This window comes from Bubalus kerabau, chromosome 20 (genome assembly GCF_029407905.1).
Source record: "Bubalus kerabau isolate K-KA32 ecotype Philippines breed swamp buffalo chromosome 20, PCC_UOA_SB_1v2, whole genome shotgun sequence".
NCBI classification, from domain to species: domain Eukaryota; kingdom Metazoa; phylum Chordata; class Mammalia; order Artiodactyla; family Bovidae; genus Bubalus; species Bubalus kerabau.
Genome location: NC_073643.1, coordinates 36,258,569 through 36,280,576, shown reverse-complemented (window position 1 = coordinate 36,280,576; position 22,008 = coordinate 36,258,569). Strand labels below are relative to the sequence as shown.

Here is a 22,008-nt window from a genome sequence, read left to right as displayed (position 1 = left end):
GTTATACTCTCGAAAATACAATATTAAAAAAAAAAATCGCAAAAGTTATAAAAAAGTGTATGAAATTTGCTTTAAAAGTAGGGTCTTTTCTTTTTCAAGGTATTAGTAGGTTTTAAAAATGAAAATTAAAGGAGTAATAAAGAACTTAAAAATTAAAAAAATTTTTTAATTAAAAAATGGTAATAGTAAAATAGTCTAGGAATTTCTCTGGAGAATTAAGGGCAGTGTGGAGTCAGTTCAGTTTCAGATAGTTCCTTGTTGCAGCTTATACTTCTCAAGGTCTATAGATCCCTTCCAATGTACCCAGTGTTAAGTACAGGGTTTTAATCTATTGCACCTGTGACTTCCAAAGTGGTTACCTCTTCCTTGTTTATTTTGGTTTCCTCTGTTGACAAGTCTCTTCAGTATCTAACTTCCACCCTGACACAAGGGGGCAAAGGTGGTCATTTATTTGCTGCTGCTGCTGCGGCTAAGTCACTTCAGTCGTGTCCGACTCTGTGCGACCCCATAGATGGCAGCCCACCAGGCTCCCCCATCCCTGGGATTCTCCAGGCAAGAACACTGGAGTGGGTTGCCATTTCCTTCTCCAATGCAGGAAAGTGAAAAGTGAAAGTGAAGTTGCTTAGTCATGTCCGATTCTTCGTGACCCCATGGACTGCAGCCCACCAGGCTCCTCCGTCCATGGGATTTTCCAGGCAAGAGTACTGGAGGGGGATGCCATTGCCTTCTCCGGGTCATTTATTTAGGCTCACTTTATTCAATTGTGCTGCCGGGAGGGAGGAACACTGCAAACAAATATCACTGGAGCGTGTGGGGAGTGCTCACAGTGTCTGGGTCACACTGGGTTTGCCCCCACTCACGGTGTGGGCTCTTTCCGGGTCTATACTGCTCAGGCTCCAGGTTGCTCTGCAGGGGAACTGTCTAAGGTGGGCCCTGGCTTGTGTGCACTTCCCAGGTATAAGCCACTCAGGTTCAGGTTCTTGGGTACTCCACAAAGGCACAGACTCGGTTAGGCCTGCATTTTGTGCCCTTCCCAGGTCTGAGCAGCTCAGGCGACCAGGTGCTTGGCGAGCTTATGCTCCCCAAGTGGGGCAATGCATCTTATCCCCTCTTCCGTCCCAGGTGCTCAGTTTCCTGGTGTGCAGTGGGAGGGCCATCTCAGGTGTGATGTGTGTTTCCTCTGGGGAACTGATCTTTGCCTGCGACCCTCCTGGCAGATGTCAACCGTCCAGGATCCCAGGAATCTTACTTAGCAACTGGGAACCTGCTCGCAGTTTGGTAGAGGATGCCATCTCTGGGGCCGAGTTTGCCCCTTGCCTTCCAGCTATGGCTGTCTCCGCCTTTGGCGGGGCATGGGCCAATCCGCAGCTGGCTGGCTCTCCTCTGGTATTCGCTCAGTCCTTTGTTCTGTGAGCGGCCTGGCAGTGCCTTAGGTTGGAGCTTTTTGCGTGAAAGTTCTCTCTTTTTTTTTCTTTCTCTGGCTATCCCACAGTTGGGCTTCCCTGGTGGCTCAGGGGTTAAAGCGTCTGCCTGCAATGTGGGAGACCCGGGTTCGATCCCTGGGTAGGGAAGATCCCCTGGAGAAGGAAATGGCAACTCACTCCAGTATTCTTGCCTGGAGAATCCCATGGATGGAGGAGCCTGGTAGACTACAGTCCATGGGGTTGCAAAGAGTCGGACACGACTGAGTGACTTCACTTCACTTCATCCCACAGTTAGCTCCTTCAGATTGCATCAGGGCATTCAGGCCCAGTCCTTACCCTAAGCAGTAAAGCCCGAGCCTCCCTGTTCAGACATACTTGCTGGTGGCAGACGCAAGCGTCTGGGCTACTTCTCCTCTGGGAGTTGCAGTTATGCACATAATCTATGGGTTTTATTTATTTATTTTTTCCTCCTGGTATGTTGCCCTCTGAGATTCCACAACTCCCCACAGACTGCCGGTGAGAGGGTTTCCTGATGTTTGGAAACTTCTCTTTTATGATTGCCCCCCCCCCCCCCCCCCAGGAGGGGTCTCCATCCCTAACTCTTTTGTCTCTCTTTTTATCTTTTATATTTTGTCCTACCTCCTTTCGAAAACAATGGGCTGCATTTCTGGGTGCCTGGTGTCCTCTGCCAGCATTCAGAAGTTGTTTTGTGGTATTTCCTCAGTGTTTAAATGATCTTTCAATGAATTTGTGAGGGAGAAAGTGAGTCTCCCTGTCCTATTCCTCCGCCACCTTAACACTGCCCCCATTGGCTATTTTTAATCTTCATCTTTGTTTTTTAAACATACAGCATTGTGCATTTTTTAAAAGAGAGTTTTATGGAGATCTAATTCACATACCATACAATCCATCCTTTTAAGTGTACAATTCAGTGTTGGTTTTTTTTTTAAGCATACACATAGAACTGTACAGTCATCACCACTGTCTAATTACAGAGTGTTTTCATCACCTCTATAAGAAACTTGGTACTGTTAGTACTCATTCTCCATTTTGCCCTTCCCCTAGTCCACGTGAAAGTGAAAGTCGCTCAGTCGTGTCCAACTCTTTTCAACCCCATGGACTATACAGCCCATGGAATTCTCTAGGCCAGAATACTAGAGTGGGTAGCCTTTCTCTTCTCCAGAGGATGTTCCCAACCCAGAGATCAAACCCAGGTCTCCCTCATTGGAGGTGGATTCTTTACCAGCTGAGACACAGGGAAGGCAAAGAATTATAGAGTGGGTAGCCTCTCCCTTCTCCAGTGGATCTTTCTGACCCAGGAATAGAACTGGGGTCTCCTGCACTGCAGGTGGATGCTTTACCAACTGAGCTATCAGGGAAGCCCCCATAGTCCATGGTAACCCTCAATCTACTTTTAGTCTGTATAAGTTTGCCTATTCCACTGACTCTATATAAATGAATCTACGCAATGCAGCCTTTACATTTGGCTTCTATCATTTAGTATGACATTTTCAAGGTGAATCTATGCTGTCACACCTATCAATACTTCCTTCCTTTAATGGTCAAATAATATTCCATTTTACAGATATACCACATTTATTTATCCATTTATCAGGTGATGAACATTTCAGCTGTTTCTACTTTTTAAATAACATTGCTATGAAAATTCAACTACAGGTGACTATTTTTATCATAGGTATTTATCTAGAAATGGAACTGTTACATCACACAGAAACTTTATGGCTAGCTTTTCTGATAAACTGCTAAAATTTTTTCCAAATTAGCACCACTGTAAAACCCTGCCAGCAATATGTGAGAAGTTCCAATTTACCAACACTTGTTACTGTCTTTTTTTACTGTAGACATTTTTGTGAGTGAGTGTGAGGTGATAAATCATGTCAGGTTTGATACACATCTCCCTAAGAATTAATGATGTTGACTTTATTTTTCATATGCTTATTGTCCATTTGAACAATTTGACATATTTTTTGCATAAATGTGTATTCCAAACCTTTACCCATTGGGTTATTCATAGTTTTATTATTAAGTTGTAAGGGCTCTTTTAATATTGTTTTTTCTTTTTTAAAAATTAAAGTACGGTTGATTTACAATGATTCAGGTGTTCAGCAAAGTGATTCAGCTATATATATGGGGGTGTGTGTGTGTGTGTGTGTATGTATATATATATGTATGTATATATATATATATATGTGTGTGTGTGTGTATATATATATTCTTTTCAGATTCTTTTCCATTATAGGTTATAAGATATTGAATACATTTTCCCTGTGTTCTTTTATTGATACCAAGCCCCTTATGATCTTCAAACTTTTTTTTCCATTCTAAGTATTATATTTCACTTTCATGATGCTGTCCTTTGAAGCCCAGATATTTTTAATTTTGAAAAAGTTCAATATATCTATTTTTCTGTTACTTGTATTTTTAATATCAAATCTAAGAAACCACTGCCTGATCTAAGCATCATGAAAAAACTACTCCTATTTTTTCCTAAGTTTTTATAATTTTACCTCCTAAATTTAGGCATATTACACACCTTAATTTAAATTTTGTGTATGATGTGAGGAAGGGGTTCAACTTGATTCTTTTGTATGTGACTATCTAGTTGTCCCAGTACACTTTGTTGAAAAGATTATCTTTTGCCCACTGACTTTTCTTGCAGCTCTGTCAAAAATCAACTGACCACAAAGGGAACAGTTTATTTATGGACTTTCAATTTTATTTCATTGATCCTTATGAAACAGCACACTGACTTGAATAGTGCAGCTTTAGAGTAAGTTTTGCAATTGGAAAATATAAATTCTCTTTGATCTTTTTAGAGACTGTTTTGGATACTCCTTGCATGTTAGATGAATTTTACAATGAGCTTGCCAGTTTTTGCAAAAATGGCAGCTAAGATTCTGATAGGTATTCTGTTGAACCTATAGCTCAGTTTGGAGGAGTACTACCATCTTAACAACATGAAAAAAAGGGAACCCTCTTTTATTGCTGGTGGGAATGTAAATTGATACAGCCACCATGGAAGACAGTATGGAGATTCCTTAAAAAACTAGGAATAAAACCACCTTATGACCCAGCAATCCCACTACTATATACCACTAGGCATATATGCCCCTAGGCATATACCCTGAGGAAACCAAAATTTTAAAAAAACGCATGTATCCCAATGTTCATTGCAGCACTATTTGCAATAGCTAGAAAGTGACTTAGCAGCAGAACAAGGAAACAACCTAGATGTCCATTAATAGATGAATGGATAAAGAAGCTGTGGTACATATATACAATGGAATACTGCTGCTGCTGCTGCTGCTGCTAAGTCGCTTCAGTCGTGTCTGACTCTGTGCGATCCCAAAGACAGCAGCCCATCAGTCTCCTCTGTCCATGGGATTCTCCAGGCAAGAACACTGGAGTGGGTTGCCATTTCCTACTCCAATGCATGAAAGTGAAAAGTCAAAGTGAAGTCGCTCAGTCGTGTCCGACTCCTAGCGACCCCATAGACTGCAGCCCACCAGGCTCCTCCGTCCATGGGATTTTCCAGGCAAGAGTACTGGAGTGGGGTGCCATTGCCTTCTCCAACAATGGAATACTACTCAACCATAAAGATGAATGCATTTGAGTCAGTTCCAATGAGGCAGATGAACCTAGAGCCTATTATACAGAGTGAAGTTAAGTCAGAAAGAAAAATACAAATAACGTATAGAAAGAAAGTGAAAGTCACTCAGTCATGTCCGACTCTTTGCAACCTCATGGACTATACAGTCCGTGGAATTCTCCAGGCCAGAATACTGGAGTGGGTAGCCTTTCCCTTCTCCAGGGGATCTTCAAAACCCAGGGATCAAACAGATCTCCTGTACTGCAGGCAGATTCTTTACCAGCTGAGCCACAATCGAAGCCCAAGAATATTGGACTGGGTAGCCTATCCCTTCTCCAGCAGATCTTTAAATATTGTATACTGACACATATATATGGAATCTAGAAAGATGGTACTGATGAATTTATTTTCAGGGCAGCAATGGAGAAAGAGACATAAAGAACAGACCTATGGATATCGGGGGAGAGGACAAGGAAGAGGGTGAGATGTATGGAGACAGTAATGACAGCTTATGGTGAACGGTGTTGGATCCTTGATCTCCAAAGAAGATGATTTAGCTTTGGGACCAGGCTTGATCACTCAAGAGCTTTTGTGTAGCAGAGTTTTATTAAAGTATGAAAAGGGACAGAGAAAGCTTTTGACACAGACATCAGAAGGGGGATGGAGAATGCCCCCCTCGCTAGTCTAAGGGAGTTATATACTTTTTAATTGGTTATTACAATAAATCAAAAGAATGTCTCAAGGTTGTAAAGATCTTACTAGACCCACTCACATACTATTCATTTTAAGATAAAAGGATTAGTCAGAAGGTTTTCAGAAAGAAGAAACTGTCCTCAATCAGGACACATTGTTGCTATATAATCCTTAGTACAGAGTTTAAACTGAGTTGTTTGTTGTGTAATCATCAGTTCCCAGCTTAAAAAAAAACAACATTTTATGTGACTAAGACTAAGGAACTAGAGGAAAAAAAAAAAGATGTTTGTCCTTTTCTCCTTCTTGAGAATTCCAGACCCTTCTTTCCTCCTCGGGGACCCTGGACTTCTTATCAACCTGCTTATTGACTCTCTCAGTAACATGGAAATTTATAGTTCAATATGTAAAATCAATAGCTAATGGGAATTTGCTGTATGACTCAGGGAACTCAAACAAGGGCTCTGTGACAATCTAGAAGGGCGGGATGGGGAGGGAGTTTCAGGAGGGAGGAGACATGGGTGTACCTATGACTGATTCTTGTTGATGTATGACAGAAAAGCACAAAATTCTGTAAAGCAATTATCCTTCAATTAAAAAATAATAATAAAGTGGCATAAAAAAATTAAAAAAAAAAAGAAATGCACAACATGTTTTAAAAAAAACCTGCTAAAGAGAAGAGAGCAAATAGCATTTCAGAGAGTGTTGTGGGTGGAAGGAAAGGGAAAAGTCATCTGGTTTTAAAAAAATGTATCTCTGTTTCTAAGCAGCCATGTTTTAGCTTCAATGTATTAGGGAACATTAGAAAACTCAGCAGTGGCCACAGGACTGGAAAAGGTCAGTTTTCATTCCAATCCCAAAGAGGGCAATGCCAAAGAATGCTCAAACTACTGCACAATTGCACTCATCTCACATGCTAGTAAAGTAATGCTCAAAGTTCTCCAAGCCAAGTTTCAGCAATACATGAACTGCGAACTTCCAGCTGTTCAACCTGGTTTTAGAAAAGGCAGAGGAACCAGAGATCAAATTGCCAGCATCCTCTGGATCATCGGAAAAGCAAGAGAGTTCCAGAAAAAGATCTATTTCTGCTTATTGACTATGCCAAAGCCTTTGACTGTGTGGATCACAATCAACTGTGGAAAATTCTTCAAGAGATGGGAATACCAGACCACCTGACCTGCCTCTTGAGAAACCTATATGCAGGTCAGGAAGCAACAGTTAGAACTGGACATGGAACAACAGACTCGTTCCAAATAGGAAAAGGAGTACATCAAGGCTGTATATTGTCACCCTGTTTATTTAACTTCTACGCAGAGTACATCATGAGAAACACTGGGCTGGAAGAAGCACAAGCTGGAATCAAGATTGCTGGGAGGAATATCAATAATCTCAGATATGCAGATGACACCACCCTTATGGCAGAAAGTGAAGAGGAACTCAAAAGCCTGTTGATGAAAGTGAAAGAGGAGAGTGAAAAAGTTGGCTTAAAGCTCAACATTCAGAAAATGAAGATCATGGCATCTGGTCCCATCACTTCATGGGAAATAGATGGGGAAACAGTGGAAACAGTGTCAGACTTTATATTTTTGGGCTCCAAAATCACTGAAGATGGTGATTGCAGCCATGAAATTAAAAGACGCTTACTCCTTGGAAGGAAAGTTATGACCAACCTAGACAGCATATTCAAAAGCAGAGACATTACTTTGCCAACAAAGGTCCATCTAGTCAAGGCTATGGTTTCTCCAGTGGTCATGTATGGATGTGAGAGTTGGACTGTGAAGAAGCTGAGAGCCGAAGAAATGATGCTTTTGAACTGTGGTGTTGGAGAAGACTCTTGAGAGTCCCTTGGACTGCAAGGAGATCCAACTAGTCCATCCTAAAGGAGATCAGTCCTGGGTCTTCTTTGGAAGGACTGATGCAAAAGCTGAAACTCCAGTACTTTAGCCACCTCAAGCGAAGAGTTGACTCATTGGAAAAGACTCTGATGCTAGGAGGGATTGGAGGCAGGAGGAGAAGGGGACGACAGAGGATGAGATGGCTGGATGGCATCACTGACTCGATGGCTGTGAATCTGGGTGAACTCCAGGAGTTGGTGATGGACAGGGAGGCCTGGCGTGCTGTAATTCATGGGGTCCCAAAGAGTCGGACATGACTGAGCGACTGAACTGAACTGAACTGATTTGCTTTTTGGTAAATGGCACTGCACTTAAATATTCCCTCAAACAGTTGTATTTCTTTAACCATTAGCAGTATGTTCTATAATTAAAGCATCATAAAAGATCCTGGATTAAGAGGCAGGGAAGGAAATTCAGGTGTCAGCCACTTAGTTCCTCATGTTTGGAGCAGCATATACCACTGATGGTACCCCCTCATCCTCTATAATAGCCCACTTTACTTTATCTCTGAATACCACTGGCTGAATCAAATCTCTCCCTTGCTACTTTCTATTTAAAGATAAATAAATAAGGCATAGGTAGCACTCTATTTTTTAATGCTTTCCTCTTTTAGAAACTGATACAAAGCCTTCCAACTTGGAAACATATTCAGGTTTCTATTTCAGATACTTTCATGTTTCTACAGTCAACAAATTCTTCAGTGGCACTGATCTGTGTACAGTGATTTATAATCCTCTTTGGCTACTCAGGTCTTTGTCACACATATCAACAGGACTGACTGTTACATTTTTGTACTGTGAATGTTACCACTTTTTTTTTTTTTTTTTTACTTCCTCTCTCCCCTCAAAAGTATTCAGGTCACTTACTTCCTGCTCCACTTAAAGAAAAATGTTTGCTATTTCTTTAAGAAACTTGTTCAGTTCAGTTGCTCAGTTGTGTCCGACTCTTTGAGACCCATAAATTGCAGCATGCCAGGCCTCCCTGTCCATACCAACTCCCGGAGTTCACTCAAACTCATGTCCATCTAGTTGGTGATGCCATCAAGCCATCTCATCCTCTGTCGTCCCCTTTTCCTCCTGCCCCCAATCCCTCCCAGCATCAGAGTCTTTTCTGATGAGTCAACTCTTCGCATGAGGTGGCCAAAGTTCTTGAGTTTCAGCTTTAGCATCATTCCTTCTAAAGAACACCCAGGACTGATCTCCTTTAGAAACTTATAGTTGCATGCAAATACATAGAAACCATTTTTCTCTTACAGAAAACCTAAACTCAAATATCGCACAAACTTTTAAACTGATCCATAAATAGGAATCTCAAAAGTAACATTTTCAGCTTACTTTCTTTAGAAATATCTCTGAAGAGTTGGACACAACTGAGCAACTGAGCAACATACACAAGTGTGTATACACACACACACACACACCAATTTACATTCTCACCGTTTGCAACAAATCAAGGAGTATTATGCAAGAAGAATGGCAGATGTTCAGTAAGAACCGTGAGCTTCATAGCAGTTTATCTTTCCTTAATTTTATCCCCTCACCTCAGTTCCATGCTAGCCTTTTACAGTATCAACCTATACTACAAAGCTACAGTAATCAACACAGTATGGTACTGGCACAAAGACACACTGATAATGGAACAGGACAGAAAACCCAGAAATAAACCCACATGCCTATGTTCAATTAATCTATGGCAAAAGAGGAAAGAATATACAATGGAGAAAAGATAGTCTCTTCCATAAGTGATGCTGGGAAACCGGATATCTACATGTAAAAGAAATCAGAACACTCTCTAATACCATATACAAAAGTAAACTCAAGATGAATTGAAGACCTAAATATAAGGCTGGATACTATAAAACTCCTAAAGAAAAACACAAGGAGAACACTCTTTGACATAAATCACAGCAATAATTTTTTCAGACCTATCTCCTAGAGTAATAGGGGCTTCCCAGGTGACACAGTGGTAAAGAAGCCACCTGCAAATGTAGGAGATCCAACAGATGTGCATTCAATCTCTGGGTTGGGAAGATCTTCTGGAGTAGGAAGTAGCAACCCAATGCAGTATTCTTTCCTGGAAAATTTCATGAACAGAGGAGCCTGGTGGGTTACAGTCCATGGGGTCACAAAGAGCTGGACAGGACTGAGCAACTGAGCTCACATACCAAGAGTAACGGAAGCAAAAGCAAAAATAAATGATGGAACCTAACCACCAAACTTAAAAGATTTTGTAGACCAAAGGAAATTGTAAAACCTATGGAATAGGAGTAAATATTTGCAAATAATGTGACTGAGAAGGGATTAATTTCCAAATTATACAAACAGCTCATATAGCAAACTACCAAACAAAACAAAAACCCCAAAACTATCCAATCAGAAATGGACAATAAACTTGAACAGGCATCTCTCCAAAGAAGACATCCAGATGGCCAACAGTCACATGACAAAATGCTCATCATTGCTAATTATCAGAAAAATGAACATCAGAACTACAATGAGGTATCACTTCACATTAGTCAGAATGGCCATCATCAAAGTCTACAAATAACAAATGTTGGAGAAGGTTTTAATAAAAAGGAACTCTACTAAGCTGTTGGTAGGAATGTGAATTGGTATGTGTGTGTGTACTCAGTCATGCTCAGTAGTGTCTGACTCTTTGTGACACTATGGACTGTAGCCCACCAGGCTCCTCTGTGCATGGGATTCTCCAGACAAGAATACTAGAGTGGGTTGCCATTTCCTCCTCCAGAGGATCTTCCCAACCCAGGGATTGAACCTGTATCTCTTGAGTTGGCAGGCAGATTCTTTACCACTGGAAGAAAACAATGGCTACTATGGAAAACAGTATGGAGGTCTGGGTTCCTTAAATAACTAAACACAGAATCACCATATGACCCAGTGATCTCACTTTTTGGCATGTATCTGGAGAAGATGAAAACTCTAATATGAAAAGATACATGCATTTCAATGTTCACAGCACCACTATTTACAAAAGCCAAGACAGGAAAGCAAACAAAATGTCTGATGAAAGATGGATAAAGAAGATGTGGTACATATATACAATGGAATATTACTCAGCCATAAAAAGGATGAAATAATGTCATTTGCAACAACACAAATACTGCATAGATCTAGAGATTATCATACTAAGTGAAGTAAACCAGGAAGACACATCATATTGCTTATATGGGGAATATAAAAAAAATGACACAAATTAACTTACATACAAAATAGAAAAAGATTCACATACATAGAAAACAAACTTACGGTTACCAAAAGGAAAAAAGGAGGAGACAGAATATAGGAATTTGGGACCAACATATACATACTATTATATATGAAATAGATAAACAACAAAGACCTACTGTATGGCACAGGAAACTATAATGTCTTGTATATAATCTACAATGGAAAATACTCTGAAAAATAATATGTGTAAGAATGACTGAATCACTTTACTGTATACCTAAAACACTATAAATCAACTATACTTCAATAAAAAAAAAAAATCTGACCTTGAACCTTTAAAAAAACTAAAAAACAAAACACACAAAAAACCCAAGCAGAGGGAAATAAATTAATAAAGATTAGAGGGGAACTTTATGAAATAGAGTATAGGAAAACAATAGAAAAAAAATAAAAAAAAAATAGAAAATTGAAAAAAAAAACTGGCTCTAGGAAAGACAAAAAAAAAAAAAAAAAAAAAACAACACTCAAAGGACTTAGCTAGATAACCAAACAAAAGAAAGAGACTGAAGTTACTATGTTAAGGACTTTAAAAGAAGCACGTCACTATCACTCTTAGAGGAATAACAGAAATTATAAAGGTATACTATGAATAATTTAGGTAGAGAGACAAAAATTTCTGAAACTGACTCAAGAAATAGGAAGTCTGAATAGATATACAACAAGTAAACATATTGAATTATTAATCAAAAAATTCCACAAGATAAGCCTGGGCTCAGGTAAGCTCAGACTTTGCTAGTAAATCTACCAAATGTTTAAGAAAAAAAATTATTACAAATATTTCTTCAACTGTTTCAAAAAAGGAGAAAAGGAGGGAATATGCCCCAAGTTATTCTATGTGATCAGTAATATCTTGATAGCAAAACCAGACAAAGACATGACAGGAAAAGAAAACTATGGCTGAATATCTCTGATGATTTATAAATGCAAAAATCCTCAACAAAAATACTAGCAAACCAAATCCAGCAAGATATAAGAAGGATTATACAGAAACTGACAGCACTCTGTAACAAAAGTTCAATTTATTCCCCAGGGATGCAAGATGAATTCAACATATGAAAAATCAATGTAATAGGCTGTATTAACAGGATAAAGGACAAAAACGACACAATCATCTCAACAAACCTAAGAAAAGAATTTTACAGAAATCCAGCAAGCATCCTTTCACAGTAAAATATTTAGCAAACTAGGAAGAGACAGGAATTTCCCCAAAAATGTTATTTATGAAAACCTCATAGCTAACATCATACAGAATGCTTTTTCTTGTAAGAACACGAAGAAGATAGTAACACTCTTGACATTTTTATTCAATGCTGTATAGAGGTTTTATCCAGGGCAATTTAGGCATTAAAAAACATTCAGATTAGAAAAAATAACTAAAAGTATCTACCTGCATAGCATATGATCATATATCTTAGAAAATCCAAGAAATCAACTAATAAATAATCAGATCTAATGAGTAAGTTCAGAAAAGGTACAGGACACAAGATCAACTTTTTAAAAATTATATTTCTATACACTGTACTAAGTCCCTTCAGTCCTGTCTGATTCTTTGTGATCCTATGGACTGTAGCCCACCAGGCTCCTCTGTCCATGGGGATTTTCCAGCAAGAATACTAGAGTGGGTTGCCATGCCCTCCTCCAGAGGATCTTCCTGACCCAGAGATGGAACCTGCATCTCTTGTGTCTCCTGCATTGGCAGGCAGGTTCTTTACCATTTGTGCCCCCTGGGAAGCCCCTTTCTATACCCTAGTAATCAACAATTCTAAAATAAAATTTAGATGACAATTACATTTACAAGAGTACCAATAAAATATTAAAAAATAAAAATATAAAATTATCACTAATAATTGTAAAACTTTTCAGAGAAATTAAAGAAGATCTAAATAAATGAAAATACATCTCATGCTTATGGGTCTGAAGACTTGATTAAGATGATCTACAAACTCAACCTATCCCAGCACAATCCCAGCTGCTACTTCTGCAGAGATGAAAAAAGTGATCCTAAAATTCACACGAAAACATAAGGAACCCAGAACAGACAAAATGATTTTGAAAATAACAATCTTTCTTTAGCTGATGAAAATTTTCTGAACTAAAACAATGTGCAATGCTGAACATGCTAGAAACCTCCCTGTCCCACTGCCCGCCCCCTAAATTGTACACTTTAAAAGGGTGAACTTTTTGGAACATGAATTCTGTCTCAGAGATGCTATTTTTATGAAAACCTGTAGCATTCATATCAGGTGAAACATATTGATGGTGCAGAGATTCGTTTATTTTCCTCTTATTTCTTTCACACTGAGAGATATTGGCATATTTATGATTTATTTGGAGAAGGCAATGGTAACCCACTCCAGTACTCCTGCCTGGAAAATCCCATGGACGGAGGAGCCTGGTAGGCTGCAGTCCATGTGGTTGCTAAGAGTCGGACATGACTGAGCGACTTCACTTTCACACATTGGAGAAGGAAATGGCAACCCACTCCAGTGTTCTTGCCTGGAGAATCCCAGGGGCGGGGAAGCCTGGTAGGCTGACGTCTATGGTGTGGCACCAAGTCGGACACGACTGAAGTGACTTAGCAGCAGCAGCAGGATTTATTTAGAATGATTGCTTCAGAATTATTTTCTAGAAAATAATATCCAATGTATGAGTTCAGAATAATTACAGTAGAAATGACTGTTTCTAAGAATTTTCCAATTTGGTCATAATAAGCAACATTTACCAGGTGTGATCAATACTGGTCTTGCAAATGTTCTTCAATGGAACAGTGATTTTAAAGATCTTTATGAAAATTACAAGAGGTCTTATTTTGCCAGTGTTCAAAAATGTGTACTGTTGTGACCTTCATCAACAGAAGGTCAGACTTGTTGGATTAAGACCAGATGTCAAGGTTTTTCACTCTCGGTTAAAAATCAAGGAAGCAATTTCAAGAACTGTCCCTATTCTTCTCTGTCAGATATTAGTCTTTGTAGGATCAGTTCATCTGGGCTCTTAAATTATGGATTACTGATTTTCAAAACACTAGGCTAACAAGCTTCCAAGGATAAGTATTAAATAAATATTTCACAAATGGAGAGCTGTAGGCCTAGATCACTAATTTCAGATTCCATTTCCCTGCTTTCTCTTCTGACTTCTTACATTAAGTAGATACAAAGAAGAAGAAAAAGAAAGCCTAAGGCTATTTGAAAAACCAGTTACCACGTGCCAAAAGATTCTTTTAAGGTCTTATGTATTTTGGAGACCATACTAAAGAAAGGAAAGTGTTCTGCATAGTGAAGTTTATAGTAGAAATAAACAATCAGGAGCTAGGTATTTATTTTAGCTCTTGATTTTCAGAAAAGATGGTACTGACCTTGAGATAATCCACTAGAAATCCTTACCATTCTCATGGACACCTGGCAACAGGATCAGTATATTTGGAGACAAGTCAGCTCATATGACATAACACTGTCTATCAGGAATACCATCTTTATCAGCTAAGCTTAGTACTATGGTCTGGTTCAGACAGTCAAGCATCTGTCTACAATGCGGGAGACCTGGGTTCCATCCCTGGGTCAGGAAGATCCCCTGGAGAAGGAAATGGCACTTCAGTACTATTGCCTGGAAAATCCCATGGACAGAGGAGTCTGGTAGGCTACAGTCCAGGGGGCTGCAAAGAGTCGAACACAACTGAGTGACTTCACATACATGGTCCCTACCATTAGCAATGAGCACCAATAAGCAATGCCAACTGAAAAAAAGACTCCCTTGTGTTAACACAGATGGGAGACATATAAACAAAAGTACATATCTGAAGGCATAACTCAGATGATGCTTGTGATAAGGATGGGAGTTTTGTGAGAACTTAGGTGGTATCAATCATAAAACTGGAAAGTTATTCAGCTGTCACTTACTGAACATTTCCAAGTTGGTGACACGTTGTTAAGATTTATCTGGGATTTGTTACTAAGATGTGAGATTCTAAAGTCCATACAATTAATCATAATTCTATTTGCCTCCCCAAAGTAAAAATGAATTTCATTCAGTAAAGAGCTCTATTAGAAGGACAAAAGGAGAATTTTCTTTGATTGCTTCTTCCAAACAACTATCAATATTGTATATAATATTCTGTGATTCTACAAATATGTATTAACTTCCTGCTATGTGCATGGAATACAGTCTTTAAAATACTATATAATGTGGCTGAATGGAAAAATGCATAGGGTGAGAAGTCAGGGCAGGGGTCTTGTACTCTATCATTTCCAGTATTTTGAATTAGTTTGACTTCATGAGGAGGATCTCATTACAAATAGGTTCATTACCAACTATCAAATTCTCTGAATGAAAATAAAAATGATCATATATCTGTACCATGATGATTTTACATATAAATATTAATAATCTTGTACTCACTCAGATCATTACATAATACAGTCATTTTTCAGTTCAGTTGCTCAGTTGTGTACAACTCTTTGCAATCCCATGGACTGCAGCACGCAAGGCCTCCCCGTCCATCACCAACTCTCAGAGTTTACTCAAACTCATGTCCATTGAGTCGGTGATGTCACCCAACCATCTCATCCTCTGTCGTCCCCTTCTCCTCCCACCTTCAATCTTTCCCAGCATCAGGGTCTTTTCAAATGAGTCAGCTCTTCACATCAGGTGGACAAAGTATTGGAGTTTCGCTTCAACATCAGTCCTTTCAATGAATATTCAGGATTGATTTCCTTTAGGATGGACTGGTTGGATCTCCTTGCAGTCCAAGGGACCCTCAAGTCATTTTTAGTTAACTTTTCAAACACAGCTATGGGTCTTCTACTAGCATGTTATCAGATCAGATCAGATCAGTCGCTCATTCGTGTCCAACTCTTTGCAACCCCATGAACGCACGCAGCACGCCAGGCCTCCCTGCCCATCACCAACTCCTGGAGTTCACTCAGACTTACGTCCATTGAGTCAGTGATGCCATCCAGCCATCTCATCCTCTGTCGTCTCCTTCTCCTCTTGCCCCCAATCCCTCCCAGCATCAGAGTCTTTTCCAATGAGTCAACTCTTCGCATGAGGTGGCCAAAGTACTGCATGTTATAGGGGACACTAAAATGAAATCAATAGGCTTATAACTAATTATCTTGTAGAATAATTACTGAATACAAATTAGATGGCTGACAATATTTATGTTACCATTTTAGCTTTTTTCCATCCCAATCTGTAATATATGCTAGGTGAAAAATTAGAAGCTCAAACTCAGGCCTAAAATTATGTTCAGCACAGAACAAAAATACCACATCTGTCCTTAAAAACCCTTTGCAGATTGAAAAACACACCACGTGCATAGTAGAAGGAGTCAGGTTTTATCTGACAGACTTGTTTTAAGAAGTCTGACCTCTGGCTGCCTTTACATTACTGCAACTTAACTTTTCATGTAGGAAGTGTCCAGTGTACTTTTTTTTTTCCCAAGCAAATTTCCTTGTCAAAACTACAAACGGACATTTGATCAAAGGTCAGTTCTTTCACATTCTCGTTTGATAAAGAAATTTCTATTTCATCTTCAGCGATCAGGCCAGTTTGAGAAAGTGTTACCTGACAGAGAAATCACTGATGCATTTCTTTCTGACCCTCTTTAATTTTTTTCTGCCTCCTATCTTTTCCCTTCTTTAAATTTTCTGGGTATTTAAATATGTTTTCACTTTTTAATGAGATACTTAAAATAGCTGTGGAATCTGAGCTTTGCTTGTTAACCTAGGTCCAACTGCTGGTAGATAACACCTAGTAACTTAGAGAATAACTTTATCAGCAGTATTTCATGCTTAACTCAGAACTTGTGTATTGATAAGCCTAGAAATGGCAAGTAGTTACCTAGGGCCAAATAAGGACTTTTCCCCCTAACCAGTATTATTTTTTAGTTTAAAATGAGTTAAATTTTTTTAACTAAAGTTTAGCTGATTTAAAGTGCTGTGTTAGTTTCGGGTATGTAACAAAGTGATTCAGTTATACACACACATACTTTTATATATATATATATATACATATATATATATATAATATATACACACATATACATATTCTTTTCTAGAATATTTTCCAATATCAGTTATTACAAAATATATTGAGTATAAGTTCTCTGAGCTATACTGTAGGTCCTTGTTGATTATCTGTTTTATATTCAGTAGTGTGTGTGTTAATCCCAAACTCATAATTTATCCCTCCCACTCCCTTAACCTTTGATAACCATAAGTTTTCTATGTCTGTGAGTCTATTTCTGCTTTATATATAAGTTCATTTGTATTATTCTTTTTTAAGATTTCACATATAAGCGGTGGTATGATATCTGTCTGGCTTACTTCACTTGGCATGATGATCTCTAGGTCCATCTATACTGCTGCAAACAGCATTATTTCATTCTGTTTATGGCTGAGTAATATCCCATTGTGTATATATATATGGGCCATATTTTCTTTTGTCATCTGGTAATGGATATTTAGGTTACTTCCATGTCTACACATACCCCAATGTTCACTGCAGCACTATTTATAATATCTGATTATTCCTTTGTTTTTATCACTGAGAAGAATAAGGAAAAGAGAAACCAAGAAATTCTTAAATTAGTTCATATAAATATACTGTTAATATTCTGTAATCAGTTTTTCACACCGAAAACCCAGGTTGAGTTTGCTGCTGCTGCTGCTGCTGCTAAGTCGCTTCAGTCGTGTCTGACTCTGTGCGACCCCATAGACAGCAGCCCACCAGGCTCCCCCGTCCCTGGGATTCTCCAGGCAAGAACACTGGAGTGGGTTGCCATCTCCTTCTCCAATGCATGAAAGTGAAAAGTGAAAGCGAAGTCGCTTAGTCGCGTCCGACCCTCAGCGACCCCATGGACTGCAGCCCACCAGGCTCCTCTGCCCATGGGACCTTCCAGGCAAGAGTACCGGAGTGGGTTGCCATTAACATTTATTATATTTTCAGTTACAGATGAGAAGGTTAACTTGAGATGCTACAAGATAGGCAAAGATTCACTTGAATCTTCAACAAGACTGCTTCAGGTAGTTATAAATGGTGTAGACACTTGAAAACTTCAGTAAGTTTTTTTTAAGAAACGGAACTCCTGATTATAAACACAAAAATTTCATCTGACAAAGAAGAAACTGTCAAGTGAAAATTTGGTGATCTAAATAACACTGTACCTGTAGAATACTTCACTATTTAATAAAAAGAAAAGTGACCACTGGAAGAAAGAGACTTTGAAAGGAAACAGACTGGGTTTGAACCAGTCCTGGCACTATCTAGGTATTTGACCTGGCATCACTTAGTGAATTTTTTGAGAACCAACTTGCTGATCTATAAAATGGGATAATGACAGTTCCTTACTTAGGTGCACTTAATAGATGCTGCTATTTCTCCCTTCCTTTTTTACATATGGTAAGTATATATATATTTATATATATACTTATCAGTAGTATAAGTAGATAAATATATATTTATCAGTAGTAGATACATGTAATAACCAAAACAGTAATAGTGTTGTGGGAAAGCCAAGTAAAAAATTTTTTTCACCACCCATTAAGAAGGGGAAGATTAGTGAGGTAAACTAGCCTGCCTAGAGTCCCATAGCTAAGAAGTGAGTCAAGCTTTTGTGTTCAGATCTTCTCTCTCCCCAAGAGCTCTTTTCTAGATTTTTCTCAATAGAAACTAGGAGCAGAAGGACTTTTAGCATTCCTGTGTATTGAGGAATCTGAAATCCTTCTCCAAAAAATAGTTTTGTCTACTTACTCCACCTCCATTGTTAAAGTTTTATCAATTTAGTTAATACTTTGCAAAATAAGCTGTCACTAGTTCTGTCCAATCCTATTCATTTAGAAAATCTGATTTGTGTTAACCAAGGAGAAAGTTTACTTTCCTTTAGGTAAAGTGCAATGTCCTTATACTCTGTCCCCAGGATTCTAAAACCCTCTGCTTACTGTCTCAATGTACCACCAATTGTTTTTAAAAACATATCTAAGGGGTCCTCTCTCAGTGGGAACATCCAGGGAGAATTCTTGACCCATGTGGTGAGTCTCAAGGCAATGTATTAAGCAGAGGCAATAAACCCATGGCCCAAAGAACTGTTGGGGTCAAAACCCTTACTTGTATCTTTCAAAGCTCAGGAATATAGGAGTGGCCATTTTTCCTTAGAGTATCCAGCTTTTTCCTCCCCTAATTTTTCCTTTATCCTTTCTCTGGTGTTTTATCATGTAGATTTATAAGGCATTCTTTCCTATGTAGATTAGAGTTTCTCCTTAGGGGAATCTGGAGAAAACTACCTACAGTTCTGGTTTCTCTTCTACAAGCTGAGGAAGCAGGGAAAGCTGAGAAAGAGACTCCCCCTGTGCTGTGACACACATCAGCTTTAGTTTTGTGGATCAGAATAATAAAAAAAAAACAACAACATTGTTGAGGATGCGAGTTGTTTAGGACAGGAGGCACCCCTAAGTGATCAGCAGTTACTAAGGTCACAGGTGAAGAGAAGTGGGAAATCCACCTCCTCTTGGATGTTCAGGGTGAAATTAATCAAGATACTGAAATAATAGTGTCAGTAGATGCCGATAGTTAATGGTCAATGGTCCTGCCACACTAATCATCTTTCTTTTGTAGGATGTCCCTGCCTCAGGTGAGCAGAGGCTCATTGTGAGTCTACGTTTTTCAAAGCTGAATGGCACTTTCCCCGCTGCACAGCTTCCCTACAGTCAACATCTCCTGGAAGGTTCAGTTCAGTTCAGTCGCTCAGTGTCCGACTCTTTGCGACCCCATGAATCGCAGCATGGTTAAGAACAGCATATTGGTTTGTGGAACTCAGTTACAGTTTACTTTTCTATTCCCTTTTGTTGTTGGGAGTTAGGACAAGAAGACATATTTGAGGCAAAGTGGTCATTGTAATTGCCTGGGACATCTGGATGTGGGTCCCTAAGTAAGGCCACATCAAAGGCAGGCATTCACAGGATTCTATGCTGTTTTCTTTCAGATGCTGATGATCTTTTCTTACTTTTAAAAGAGCAGAAGAGGGTGGCTGCACCCAGAGCTGCTTGCAGGCTTCCTAGTCACGGGGCTCAGTAACCTTGTGCCAGATCAGCAACAATCTGAAAAGGAATACTTTCTGGAACCCCAAATCCTCCAGCCCACAAATATATGCAAGTGAAAACCAAGCACCATTTTATGAAAAAAATTACTGGTTGTGAATATGAGGAGTAACAGCGCCATTACTGACCAGTTCCTACACATGTGTTGTATTTGGTTATCCAATAGATTCGGTAAAAATTCTAGTGGGTTTTTCTTCAATCACAGTTTTTGAGATAGAATCCAGATACTACTAATCTCGAGAATATACAAGCAACTCCTACAGCTCAACTCCAGAAAAATAAATGACCCAATCAAAAAATGGGCCAAAGAACTAAATAGACATTTCTCCAAAGAAGACATACAGATGGCTAACAAACACATGAAAAGATGCTCAACATCACTCATTATCAGAGAAATGCAAATCAAAACCACTATGAGGTACCATTTCACACCAGTCAGAATGGCTGCGATCCAAAAGTCTACAAGTAATAAATGCTGGAGAGGGTGTGGAGAAAAGGGAACCCTCTTACACTGTTGGTGGGAATGCAAACTAGTACAGCCACTATGGAGAAGAGTGTGGAGATTCCTTAAAAAACTGGAAATAGACCTGCCTTATGATCCAGCAATCCCACTGCTGGGCATACACACTGAGGAAACCAGAAGGGAAAGAGACACGTGTACCCCAATGTTCATCGCAGCACTGTTTATAATAGCCAGGACATGGAAGCAACCTAGATGTCCATCAGCAGACAAATGGATAAGAAAGCTGTGGTACATATACACAATGGAGTATTACTCAGCCATTAAAAAGAATACATTTGAATCAGTTCTAATGAGGTGGATGAAACTGGACCCTATTATACAGAGTGAAGTAAGCCAGAAAGAAAAACACCAATACAGTATACTAACGCATATATATGGAATTTAGAAAGATGGTAACAATAACCCTGTGTACGAGACAGCAAAAGAGACAATGATGTATAGAACAGTCTTATGGACTCTGTGAGAGAGGGAGAGGGTGGGAAGATTTGGGAGAATGGCATTGAAACATGTAAAATATCATGTATGAAATGAGTTTCCAGTCCAGGTTCGATGCACGATACTGGATGCTTGGGGCTGGTGCACTGGGATGACCCAGAGGGATGGTATGGGGAGGGAGGAGGGTTCAGGATGGGGAACACATGTATACCTGTGGCGGATTCATTTTGATGTTTGGCAAAACTAATACACTTATGTAAAGTTTAAAAATAAAAAAAAAGAATCCAGATACTGACAAATCACTCGTTGGAAGCGTAGAATTCATTGTTGTTGCTGTTTTAGCATATTCACAGAGCTTTGCGATAGTCACCATAATCAATTTTAGAATATTTTCAACACCCCACATGAAAACCTGTACCCATGAGTAGTCAGTTTCCATTTTTCCTTAATCCAAAGCCCTAAGTAATTTTAAATATACTTTCTGTCACTATATAATGGGATTCCTTTCACTCCTGCTTTTTAAATCAGTGGGAAAAAATCTACACATCACAGTACTGAGAACTACGGACAGCCTTCAGACCAGGGCCAAGCACAGAAGTCATCGCTAAAGAGGTTCCTAATGGAGTAAGAGCTGAGCATCTAAGAAGAAAGACCTGAATTCAAGTCCTAGTTCTGCATGGGTTGGGGCTTCCCTGGTGCCTCAAATGGTAAAGAATTTGGCTGCAGTGCAAGATACCTGGGGTTCAATCCCTGGTTCAGGGAAGATCCCCTGGAGAAGGGAATGGCAACCCACTCCAGTATTCTTGCCTGAAGAATCCCATGGACAGAGGAGCCTGATGGGCTACAGTCCATGGGATTGTAAAGAGTCAGATACCATTGACCGACTAACACACACACTGCACAGTCTAGCTGTGTGCTTGCTGAAAAGTTAACTTCTCTGAATCTATTTTCTCAACTAAAAAATAGGCTTGTTTTGAGTATTAAATAAGAATGCATATAAATCATTACATGTTAATTAATATGAGTATATTTCTTCTCATTATTTACAAACCTCTTTGCAGAATGGATTCAGGTTTTATAATAACTCATCCTGC

The 22,008-nt window shown here is 39.2% G+C and overlaps 1 protein-coding gene across 7 annotated transcripts in view; it reads right to left on the bottom strand.

Annotated features, from left to right (window-relative positions):
- The window catches only part of LOC129635355 (uncharacterized), a 434,397-nt gene that overhangs the window by 373,202 nt on the left and 39,187 nt on the right, over nucleotides 1-22,008 (bottom strand). For 5 of the 7 annotated variants that reach the window (XR_008706245.1, XM_055558295.1, XM_055558298.1 and 2 more), the window contains exon 2: nucleotides 15,793-15,940. The exons of 1 other annotated variant lie outside the window; for it this stretch is intronic. Coding sequence is in view for 5 of the 6 variants with exons in the window: in XM_055558295.1 (XP_055414270.1) it covers nucleotides 15,793-15,940 (148 nt within the window). In the remaining variant the exon portion in view is untranslated. The remainder of the gene's footprint in view (nucleotides 1-15,792; nucleotides 15,941-22,008) is intronic. One more of the 7 variants, XM_055558296.1, reaches the window with a different exon arrangement.